The 12,885-nt window shown below is 30.5% G+C and overlaps 1 protein-coding gene across 9 annotated transcripts in view; it reads right to left on the bottom strand.

Moving 5' to 3' along the window:
* The window catches only part of LOC143076721 (protein MON2 homolog), a 293,055-nt gene extending 280,694 nt beyond the window's left edge, over positions 1–12,361 (bottom strand). For all 9 annotated transcript variants that reach the window (XR_012978768.1, XM_076252581.1, XM_076252612.1 and 6 more), the window contains exons 1-13: positions 11,955–12,361; positions 11,372–11,435; positions 10,718–10,845; positions 9,737–9,868; positions 9,134–9,266; positions 7,740–7,840; positions 6,465–6,590; positions 5,867–6,061; positions 5,199–5,323; positions 4,438–4,565; positions 3,125–3,278; positions 2,311–2,483; positions 437–521 (exon numbers count right to left, since the gene is read on the bottom strand). Coding sequence is in view for 8 of the 9 variants with exons in the window: in XM_076252581.1 (XP_076108696.1) it covers positions 437–521; positions 2,311–2,483; positions 3,125–3,278; positions 4,438–4,565; positions 5,199–5,323; positions 5,867–6,061; positions 6,465–6,590; positions 7,740–7,840; positions 9,134–9,266; positions 9,737–9,868; positions 10,718–10,845; positions 11,372–11,435; positions 11,955–12,068 (1,658 nt within the window). In the remaining variant the exon portion in view is untranslated. The remainder of the gene's footprint in view (positions 1–436; positions 522–2,310; positions 2,484–3,124; positions 3,279–4,437; positions 4,566–5,198; positions 5,324–5,866; positions 6,062–6,464; positions 6,591–7,739; positions 7,841–9,133; positions 9,267–9,736; positions 9,869–10,717; positions 10,846–11,371; positions 11,436–11,954) is intronic.
* Between the last annotated feature and the right edge of the window lie 524 nt (positions 12,362–12,885).

The raw sequence follows: 12,885 nt of genomic DNA, 5'->3' as shown, positions 1-12,885 counted from the left end.
ATCATATAGAAGTTTTTACACCAAAACTGTGTTATTTGGAGTCAAAACTGTCGTAAAAATCATCTGTAGTAAATGATCAATAACTGTGAAACCTTGTCAGTCATGTTAAAAATGTGTTTCACTCTAAATTTTATTTTATACTTCATTGTGAAGGAATACATTTTCAATTCAGATAAAAATTAGTTAATCCAAAGTATTATCTTCTAAATAATTAACAGCATTGCCATTATGAACCAAATATTATACTTTGAATATAAACTTATCTGTCCATGACGTAAAAAAGGATAGAATACTCGTTGACAGTTGCATTTCTCCATATTCAAAGATTTGAAAAAAATACTTTTAGGGTGCAATAGTCAATACTATCATTTATTAATAAACATATATTTTCAAATGTTCTGGATTATAAGTATATTTCTTAGTTTTATACAATTACCTAGCATCCAATAGTAAGGAAAAGGCAGCTAACATCCCACACCAAGAGGAATTAATCAATTCTTCTTGTAGTTTTCTTTCTTCATCTAAAATAATTATTGTGATATTGAATTAATTAAAATTCTAGGCATATTCTCTTTAACAAGCTAAATAAAATCTGATTAAGGAATGACTGTTATATTTTTTCTGTCTATGAAAACATAACATAAACAAGAATGTGTCCAAAGTACACCGATGCCCCACTCGCACTATCATTTTCAATGTTCAATGGACCGTGAAAATTGGTAAAAAATATAATTAGGCATTAAAATTAGAAAGATCATATCATAGGGAACATGTGTACTAAGTTTCAAGTTGATTGGACTTCAGCTTCATCAAAAACTACCTTGACCAAAAACTTTAACCTGAAACTCGCACTTTCATTTTCTATTTTCAGTGGACCGTGAAATTGGGGTCAAAAGTTTAATTTGGCTTTACAATTAGAAAGATCATATCATAAGGAACATGTGTACTAAGTTTCAAGTTGATTGGACTTCAGCTTCATCAAAAACTACCTTGACCAAAAACTTTAACCTGAAGCGGGACAGAGGGATGAACGAACGGACGGACGGACGAACGAACGAATGGACGGACGGACGAACGGACAGACGAACAGACGCACAGACCAGAAAACATAATGCCCCTCTACTATCGTAGGTGGGGCATAAAAATGTGGTGCACACTGAATAACGCGCATAGCGGGTTATATAAAGTGTGCACCACATTTTTTATTATGTTATGTTTTCATAGACAGAAAAAATATTACAGTCATTTCTTATAATTTAATTCTTAATTCCATTTTAAACCGGAGTCAATCATGAAAAAACGTTGATGACGTCATGGTCACATGACAAAATTATATCTATGGGCATAACGACATCAGCCAACAAAACGACATCAGCCAATCAGAAGACATGTTACATCGAAAATTAAATTATTGAAGTATATCTTCCTGAACCAAGCTGTCCATTTCTAGCAATATTAATTTCAAATCAGATAAATTGTTAATTTGTTGAAAAATAAAACTGATCAGGCCAATTAAATGATGGTTGGTTACAACTAGTAGGAATCAAGCTTAAATCATCTTATTGTATTTGCTCTGACAGTTTTACACTATTTCTATTCTTAACATCAACATCTATTAATAAAGCTTAGTAATCCTGCATGGTCACCTGTTTATCCCTTTAGTACCATGAGGGTAGTGTAGTCAATTCATGCTGAGAACAAAATATCTAATGGGAAAAGAATCTGATAGGCTTTTCAGTAAAAAAAAGTAATAAAATCTCATACTTGATGAGATTTTTCAAGAAATTTATGGATTTTGGAAACATCTGACTGAAAAACTAACAAAGACCACATAATTCCAAACATTCAACAAATGCAAGTATTTTGTAAAGTAGATATATTTTGTTATATAAAATTACCAAAATAAGTGTGATTCATTTGATGTGAAGTGTTTGTAATGGTTTGTGAAATTTGGAATCCCATTGGCACTATTTTTTATTTCCCCACTTGCTTTCTGTACCCTTCTGTTTTGAAATAAATGCTATAAAGAAAAAATTAAAGTCACAGATTATAAGTTAGATACACTGGTATCACTTATATCTTAGTTTGTACATGACATTTTATTCATATTATCAGAAATTTTTTAAGATAAAAGCAAGTATGTATTTTACTTATGTTGTTCCATATTGTGTCTTCATTAACTATGATCTGAAGAAAAAATTGGCTGTAATTATATAGTGTCAAGTCCCGTCAATATAAATGTTACTGATTTATGCTAACTCTTCTTATTTGACATTAAACAATATCAATTTTTCAATATAAATAACAAACCAGTGATTTGTTTCTTGGCTTTCGGTTTGTTCTTTCCTGGTGTAACATCTTTAGTTTCTCCCTCTATGATGAACTGTACACTCCTGTTAAGTTCCAACAGACTGTAGAAGGCTAGTGACATACCATATCCATCCTGTACAGCTGGTGGGTCAACTCTGTCTAATAACTCTAATCTAAAATAAAATACAACTTCATATAACTAATCAGATCTTTGAAATGAAACATAACCCTACTACATAACTAGATATTTGTTATTGACTTTGGATAAAATAACAGTTATGTTATAGCACTTTAACTCCATAAACTTTTATAGATATGCTTCTGTAAAAATAATGAAATTACTTTTACAAGTCTCATGAAAAGTTGATTTTTGCATCACAATTTGCACCATCTAAAGGGAAAGAAAGACAACATTCTTATCATGGGTTGAGTCTCATCAACCTTTACTCAGATTTACCAATTTCTCTTTAAATATTTAATTTCTTAGGACAAACCTTCTGTTCTAGAATTGTGAAGACTATCATAAACAGGGATGCTGCTTTTTTTTTTAAATGTCATGATGTTTATTGCTGTTCATGAAATTTCGTATGTCAAAATCCAATTTATCTCTGAAGTAGCTTATCCTCTTAATACAAGCTTCATATGGCTGATCAGAAATCATTCAAAAACTTCTATTTAAGAATTATTATCATTGTTATATACTCCCTGGTACATGTCCATTGAAATATTTCAAAAATCTTGTTTCAATGCAGAAACTTTTTTTAATTTAGCTGAAGGTGTAAAGATTATTTAGTAATATCAAAATAAAACTTACAACATAGATTTAGTCTGACCCTGAGGTACAGTTATTGCAAGAGGAATCCACACTCCTCTGTACATAAAAGCTGCTTGGGGAGTAACACCTCCCCCTACCGGCATCCCTCCTACCAAAGCTGGAGGTGTACCTTGTATATCTGGAGCTTTGTTTCCTAAAAATTTTTAAATCTTAGAATTAAAAGCATTCTTTCAAAAGAAAGTTTATCTTGTTTATAAAACTTTTGTTATCTGGTTTTATACCAATCTTGTAATTTAAGGTGGTACCTAACACTACAGGGAGATTACTCTGTAAAAATCAGCTACACGTTTTAATCATGTTGTGTTTTTAAGGGAATATTAAGCTTCTCAATGATCAAAATTAGTGTTTGTCAAACTCCTATATAACCAGTGTATTTTTTCTGATAAAATGGTTGGTTCAAATTTTTTTAAATTTTTATCTTTTTATCAAAGGGTCAAAGTAAATACTTTGTTAAAATTTTATGAAACTTAAACAAGCCAAATTAATTTTAGTGAAGGTGTTGAGTACCACCTTAAGTTCTGTAAAAAAAAAAAACTAAAAGAAGAATGTGTCCCTAGTACACGGATGCCCCACTCACACTATCATTTTCTATGTTCAGTGGACCGTGAAATTGGGGTAAAAACTCTAGTTTGGCATTAAAATTAGAAAGATCATATCATAGGGAACATGTGTACTAAGTTTCAAGTGGATTAGACTTCAACTTCATCAAAAACAACCTCGACCAAAAACTTTAACCTGAAGTGGGACGAACGAACGAACGGACGGACGAACTAACAAACGAACCAATGGATGGACGAACCAACAGACCCACAGACCAGAAAACATATTGCCACTCTACTATCGTAGGTGGGGCATAAAAATAATATGATTAACTGATGTGGTTCTACATAGTTCACCAAATACAGATTTTTTTGTTTTCTGTAATTTGACTACCTGGTATGGTGGACATTTTAATGTAATTTGTGGATGAGTGTTCTTTGTCATAATATTCTGATATACTGTCTATCACATAAAAAAAAATTAAAATCAACACATACTATGATAAACTGTTCTATATTAAGCCGTTGACATTCTGTGATCTAAAAGGTAGTCATAAGAAAATATACCTTTTCTCAGATGTTTATCCATACTACCATATATCATATGGAGACTACCATTGGACAGTAGGTCCCAGTATTGGTTTTTGCTTTTGAGATTTATTGCTATTATTACTAAAATTCAACTTTAAAGATGCAATGCTATTGTTCTTGCCTCTCTGAACTTTAACATTCTATATACTATATTGTACTTACCACTCTGAGATCCCTGACCAGTAGATGTTGTCATAAACTGTGACTGTATATATGATCCTAAACCATTTACCATATCACGAAATATTTTTGTGGAATGTTGTTTCATATCATAACTCTGACAAAAGCATCTTGAAAATGAAACAAAAACAAAAATTTAATCACAGTCTTTAATTAATAACAGCTATAAAAAGTACTTTATGTTTAGGTTAACCAAAAACTGACATATTATACTAAATCTAATTAAATTTCAAAATATTAAAGCTTTCATTTTAATTGATAACTACCAGGGTAGCTTTTTCATTAATAAAAGAAAATAAAAGCATTTATATCTTTTCTTGAACCAACTTAAAAAATTCTGCAAATGTATTTTTTTTTTATCTCTCTTGATTTAATGAGTGCATTAAGAATGCAATTCTTTGAACTTCTATAACACCTTTCTTGGGTCCTTTATAGCATACTATTTTAAAATGTGTTTTTTTTATCACACATTTACCATTGATATGCATATTTTTACATTTCATAACAGCCAAACCACCTAATATGACTATATGATAACAATCTTGTGTGATGTCATGGAATATTTAAGGAAAAACAGTACTGTAATTGAAGAATTGCAGCCACCAATTGGTCATTAGAAGGTTGCAAATACAGTAATTATTTTTTTTTTTAAAGTGGATCACATTACAGACAAACTTTTTGGCCTGTCAATGGTAATATTGAAGATATCCAAAATGTACAATAAAACCATATTATTATCATACCTTATCAACTCTGGTTGTATACTAAGTTTGTGTAAGACTTCCAGTGCTAAACATCTCTGCCAACTAGGTTTTTCAGGGTCTAAAAATTTCACTAACAGCGATAAGAATATTTCACATTCTGTTGTCTGAAATGGCAAAAAACATTGGTTCATATACTTAACATACTGCAAAGTCATACTTTGTTAACTTGAATTAGATTCAGAAGGATAGTTTTACACTAACCTGAGAAATTGTCTTCTCACTGCAGTGTCTGGGACAATTAAAAGGTGAGAAAAGATTATTTTTTAGTATAAGGCTTTTATAAAGATACACAAAATAGTCATAAAAAAAAAAAACAGATATAAGTAATGATAGTGACAAACAAGAATGTGTTCTAAGTACATGGATGCCCCATCGGCACTATCATTTTCTATGATCAGTGGACCGTGAAAATGGAATTAAATCTTTAATTTGGCATTAAAATTACAAAGATCATATCATAGGGAACATGTTTACTAAGTTTCAAGTTGATTGGACTTCAACTTCATCAAAAACTACCTCGAATAAAAAATTTAACCTGAAGTGGGACGGATGAACGAACGAACAGATGAACGAAGTCGGAAAACGGATGCACAGACCAGAAAACAAAATGCCCATGGGGCATGAAAAAGGAAAAATTGTATACAAACCAATAATGAGTAGTATTTCTTGATCAATGATGAGACAATTCTAAGTAACCTCATCACTATAGGGTAAAATGGCTTCTCAACTGGTGCTGGTGATGGAGGGGGAGGTAACCCCTGTCTGTATTTCAAACTTGGTGAGAACAGCTTTATAACCAGTGGACATACTCTTTCTTTGAGCAAAAAACTGAATTCTGAATGCTGAAAAACAGTACATAAAATATATAGTTAAAAATCAAACATGGATAATGTTGTAGGTTAGTGCTACATTGAATAAATAATTAAAAAGCTATTTGACCTCTCTTCTTCTTGCTTTGTTGTACTCAATTGAAAAAATAATATATAATTATAATATAAATTACCTCTCAAATTAGTATATCTTTACACAACAAATATATTCTCTTCAATATGAGGTTAAATTTCGTAACCTGAACTTATCTCTCGTTTTCATCTTGAGAAATTTATCAAAAATTTTCAATGATCATTTGTACTCAGTGAAGACTTCTATATAACCTAGAATTTCTGTTTTATATACATGAAAAGTAGTTCTACCCTTATAATGTTTGACCAATCAATGAACTTCTCAATAAACATAAGTACTCACTGTGTGAAATATTTCAGGAAATGCTGTGAGAACTGCTTCTAAGAGTTCAAGGCCAAATGTTCTGGTCATTTCTGTCATCCCAACTAACCAAAAAGGCTGGTCTGCATTCACTAATTGACAGAGGTCCTGTACAAACAATTACATATTCTCATAAATTTTTATATTTGTACATAAATCTGGTCATTAGTTTTCTTGTTTGAAGTGTTCTACATTCTTCATTGTGGGCCTTTTACAGCTTTCTACGGGTTTTACTCATTGTTGAAGGCCACATAATGACCTATCATTAAGTCTCAGGTGGCGAGTTGTCTCATTGGCAATCATACACCATCTTATTTTTATAATTCATAATGTCTTAATAATGAAGAATGATTCTTTTAGATTTCAGTTGCTAACATAAACAAGTATGTATCATCACAAGGACGAAGGAATATGGTTGTGTTTATTTGCTTTACCTATTATACACAATATGTAAGAATCCCCATAACAAGGTTTTAAGGAATATGTTGATGCTATACATAACTGATGCATTAAGGGCATACAATACAGTTTTGATCCCGTATTTACAGTTTAATAAAAAATTTCCATATAGGTTATTTTTTGCCTGATTTAATCAAATATGTAATAAAAAATATACCTTCATGTGCTACTTTTTGAGTTAAATGAGGTCGAAATTTTGTATATTTGCTCAAAATTAGGATTTGTGGTTGTATTTTTTCTTTGGAAAGAAAGTCATAACTTTTTTATTTTAAAAGATAAACACAAATTGTTTTTTGTTAAATAATTTGAAATTTCTGTATTTTATAAGTATCCTAAAAATTTATGCTTTTTTTATTCAGAAATAACTGATATATATCAAATGGTAATGAATTGAGAAAAAAACGTCAATTTTTGCTGTTTATTTATTAAAATTAAAAAAATTGCACTATTTACAGTTTTATAAAATTTGGTCCACATAATCTCCCTGCATAATGAAACAAAATGTCATTTTAAAAAATAGGGGTCCATGCACTCGTTTTCAAATTAAATCAGTTTGAATGATAAAAACCAGTTGAAAAATGCATATTTTCCCGATATGTAACATTTTGACGTCACGAAAATAACATTTTACGTTAGCAATGTCATTACCTCCCCTGTAACTGTATTGTATGCCCTTAAGTAACACTGTAAAGAATGTAGTGGAGTTTATATATCATATATATACCTATCTGACACCATATTCAAGAATCACCACACAAGGCTGTTAGGAATGTGATGGAGTTTCTTGGACAAATTTACCTGAAACAATAAGTAGGCATCTCCACCACAAGGCTGCAAAGAATGTGGTGGTGTTTTACTTCCAATCTTTAGTTCTTCAAGTTTCATCTGTTCTAGTGGTGCTGCAAATAAATCAGTGAATAATTATTGTACGTTCAGAATGTAATGAAGGCCTGTAATATTGAAAATCTTTAACAATTAACAATAATTTATCTTTAATCAGTTCCTAATTTGTAGAACGTTATTAAAAAAGATGTGGGTCATACAGTATTATCTACTGATTATAAATACAAATAGCAAAACTAGTGAAAATAAAATATCACAGGTGATATTAGATAAAACACATATTATCATCAAAAATTATTGAAATCAATGAAAATTATCTTGCTTTAACATGTTTAACATTAGGAAAATCTGCAAAAATTATCCTAATGCATACACATGGTGAGTTTCACATCTTAAGTGTATTAAGTATATGTATACATGAACAATTGATGTTTGAAGGCTCTTGGTTGAAAACTGTAGGAATTTATTATACAAAATAGATGCCATCTTATCCTGTTGGCGTTCTCAATACTCACTATTCTATAAGCAAGATTATCACTTCACATGGGCTAGTTAAAAATTAAAATGCAAGATTTAATAATTTCAAAATTCCTTCTTCTCAATTTTTCCTAGACACAGATTTCTAAAAGTTACAATAATAGCACTTGGAGAGGAAAGGGTTAGACATGGATAAGGGAACCTAAGAAGGGGGGACAGGAAAAGGGAATAAGCATTTTGTGAGTATTGCCTGGCAATACATAGTCCCCTACCAATTTAAAATTCTTTGAATTGGAACAAATTCCAACTTGATCTATAACTTGTCCCCATGTAAACTATATAACAAATATCAAGTCAATATCTTTAAGCATGATAAAATAAAGTGTTATAAACTGATTATCTGAGTGAGTTTTGTAAGTCGAAGGATCATAACCCTGCACAAAATCATCAGACCAGAAAGAAATTCAATATTGATCTGTAACTTGTCTTAATAAAACAATTCACCCAATATCAAATCAATATCCTCAAGCATTACGAAAAAAAGTGTGGAAAACTGATTATTTAAGGGAATTTTCCAAGTCAGAGGACCATAACTCTACTCAAAATCATCAGACCGGAACAAAATTTAAACTTGATCTGAAACTTGTCATGATAAAACAATATAACAAATATCCCATCCCTCCCTCCCTCTCTTGAAGGCCGTACTTTCACCTATTATGATTTACTTTTTACAAATTATGACTTGGATGAAGAAAAATAACTCATTGTCACTCATACCACATCATCTTATTTCTAAGGTTACCCCTGTAAAAGCATTGGACAACATTTGTGTAGCACTACACAGATTTTTAAAACTAGCAATTATAACATACCTTGAGATTTGACTCTATCTTCTGATAACACTCTTTCAAATACAATACTGACTAACTGTTTAATGGTGGCAGCAGCTGTGTTGATTGTTGTGGAGTCTTTTGCGAAGTGGAGGCGAAAACATAATACAAGTGCCTGAAAAAACAGAAAATAACAATAACCTGTTATCAACATTATTTTTGATTGAAAACCAGGATTTTAGTAATAAATTAACTGCTTGCCATTCAACCAATGTTTCCAAATCTCCTGACATTTGTGTGTAATTTTAGAAACAATAATTATTACAATCAGATGACAAGACACAAAAACAATATTTAGTGTATGCATCAACACTTTATTTATTAATTTCATTGATAACATTTGTGTTGTTCAAGCTTCCCTTCTTGGTTTTATAAAACACTTTTGATGTGTCACTATTAACCTTCCCAAATACCAATTTTAACAATCAATACTAATTTCAATTTAATTTTTCTCAGTTTAGTCGGGCATCCTAGGTATAAAGTACACTTAAAAAAAACCAATGAAACTACCAAATAAAACTGACGTTTCATAACAAGCCTTCAGCAAACACAAAGAAATTTTTATTTGACTTTATTATACAATACCTTAGCTAATGATTCATGCTGTACAACAGAATTAGTTGTAATTAATATAATGGCTGTCTGTAAAACTTTCAACTCTTCTTGTCCAGATTCCATTAGGTTCCATAACATACTAATAATACTATCTGCTGCAGTCTGAAATATAATATAGGAAAATAATTGTTAACATCTACAGGGAGATTTATGTTTGGTGTCAATACACATTTTCTATGATTATTAAACATTTTATGAATAGTAAAGAAACAAATACTGTCAGTAGAAAACTTATATTTTGAAAAATCAAATGTTTTCCAGCTTTAATTCCTGGTTCTATGAAATTAACTTTGAAAATTAGGTTTAAACTAAATACTTTTCATTCATCTGACAGAACTACCCTAACATTTTGGGCTGTGTAAGTACTGTTAAATCATTAACATCCCCTAAGAACTTTTCAGATAAATGTATAACTTGTCTATCTTCTTATCTTAATTTTTAACCTTGACAAAAATCTACTATAAATAATAACTTCTCAATGTCATATCAGAAATTTATGAAAAATGAAAGGGAAATTATCTTAATAGATAAAAACCAGGCAACTAAGTTTAATGAAAACTGCTCGAAGAGCTGCCAAGGTATTGTCTCAAAACAGCAAAATCTAAAATCTATAAAATTTGAAAGGGAGCCTATGTCAATAGATGTAATCATTTCACCAAAGTTTCATGATATTTGCTGAAAGCATTTTTGAGTTATTTGTCAAAAACTGGAAAATACCCCTTTTATATGAATAAATCCCCATAACTCAGAAACGTAAAATCAAAAATTTATGAAAAAACTAAAGGGAGCTCATGTCAATAGATATAAATAATTCTACAGTTTCATGCAAGTTGGTTAAAAAGTTTACGAGTTTTTTAATGTTTGACATGTTAACGACAGACAACAGTATACCATAATATGTCCGGTAAACAGGCCTATAAAAACACATCTGTAAAGTGTCTAAGAACTTACCATTGACACTGCTTCATGTGAGATTAACCTCTGAACACCTCCTAAACAAATCTGCATTATTTTGGAATTTTTTGTATCACATCCCATTACAAAGGGTTGAACTATTTCTGCACTAGCTGGTATCAGACCTGTTAAAACGAAGAATAATTATTTGAAATAAAACCACGAAAGCATACATCTATTTATTTGAGAAGAAACAAAACAGAAACATATATCATTAATATACATAGGTGTTGTATGTTCTGCAAATAATTTTTTCAACAAATTGAATCCATCAAACAAAACTAACATTCAAAATTTCATGCTGTCTGTACAGACACCATCCCTTACTTGGCAAGATCCATTTGACTATTGGAATGTACAAAATCAGTCAAGTCAAACTGGGAAGATGATTCCAAGATTCGTAATTCATTTAGAACAGAAAAAGCTATAGTACAAGTTGTAGGTTTAGAACAAAGTAGATCTTGGTATTACTTACATTTGCAAAAATCCTGCACAAAACAGTCAACCACTTTTTGGTCAAAAGTTTTCTTTTAGAGATATTTCTCCCCAAGTAAACCAGTACATACATACATAATTGAGCTCGGAAGTAAGCATGTAGCTTTTACCAATAATTTCACTTTGAAATACATGTTTAAAAATCCTATTTTTTACCTGCTATGATTCCTTCATTTTTTACAGTTATTGTCCTCAATTTCAACTGTATTTTTTCTGAAATCTGGAATAGAAAAGCAAATACATGTACAAGTCTCATATTATTGTTTTTGATGATTTCCCTATAGAAAAATTATCTTTAAAAAAAGGGAACTGTGAGATGCATTGGGTAAGGAAGGGATTAATAAATGGAATTTTATACATTTGTTGTAATTCAACTCTTGAAGTGTGTTTTCTAAAAAAGCCATTACTAATTTGTGAAAATATTCATTACTTTAAAATAAAGAAAACTCAATATCACTACTATAAGTATAGCTGTCGAAACCTTAGCTCTTAGGTTGTTATGATATTTCCTCTAATTGTAAAAAAAATATCAGCATGGTCTGTAAATTATCAATATGTCGGTCTCTCTGTCCTCAGTTTCTAGCTAGAACACTGTTGTAATAAATTGTGGTCAATCTTAGGTACATTTTGTACTATACATGTCTCTTGCTCTGACCAATGAAATCAAATAGAGATTGCATTTAGTAGGAATTGGAAGGGATGCTATTCTCACAATAGTTATTAGCCGGTATATGTGTACCTCTTTGATATTTGGATGTTTCTTCTTAGCCTCTGCAGAGAGTCCTCTCAAATCAGTCTGCAAGTTCTCTACCAGCTTCTTGGCAACTGTTTGGTCTTTTATTGGGGAAGCCATGACGAAGTCTTAAAGGTTGTTATAAGAAATGAAAAAATAAAGTTTCTATCTGCACACAAAACTAAATGGATAACAAATAGGTTATTTTAGGACATGATACATAAACACACTGGAGTTGTACATGTATATTACGGAAATTTTACTCGTTACGACCTCTAAGACAAATATATCGTTTCTTATGTCATATCAGATTATTACAAATTGGTCTTATGTTTTAATTCACTAAGGATTTTTTCATGACAATGTCTACAATGTTTAATAACAGCAGGAGGACAGGATTTCCAACATTTTTTACTCATTTATCGGATGTTGTGTGTCACAATGAAGGGAGACAACTTAAATGCTTACAATATCGACCCTATGTACAATCGCCACGTAGTTTAATAAGCTGCTTGATAAGGTGGCCTCGGCCTATAACAAACTCGGCCAACCAATATTTAAATAAAGAAATAAAGTGAACAAAATCGACCTATAATTTGTTGATTGGGCTGTTTACTGTTTTTTTTTACTTTTTTTTTTTATTGTTTATAATTTAGATTAATATACGAATTTATGAGATATCATGATGATAAATATTTTTGAACTTAAAAAATAAGAAATGTACTGAAATTACAAGGATTTGTATAGTCGAACAATACAAATCCTTGGAAATATTAAAACTTTAAGAAAGTAGTTAAATAATAATTTCTAAATTTTGATTTAATAATTCTTTCATTCATAGTTTTCAACCGTCCAAATTTCCAGTTAAGGTCCTAAATGTTATTTTCACCTGTCGATTTTTGTTCTAGATTATTTTCTTATTCGCAATACTTGAGAT

This window comes from Mytilus galloprovincialis, chromosome 1 (genome assembly GCF_965363235.1).
Source record: "Mytilus galloprovincialis chromosome 1, xbMytGall1.hap1.1, whole genome shotgun sequence".
NCBI lineage: Eukaryota > Metazoa > Mollusca > Bivalvia > Mytilida > Mytilidae > Mytilus > Mytilus galloprovincialis.
Note: the sequence above shows the minus strand (reverse complement) of the source record. Positions and strands in the feature narration are given on the sequence as shown.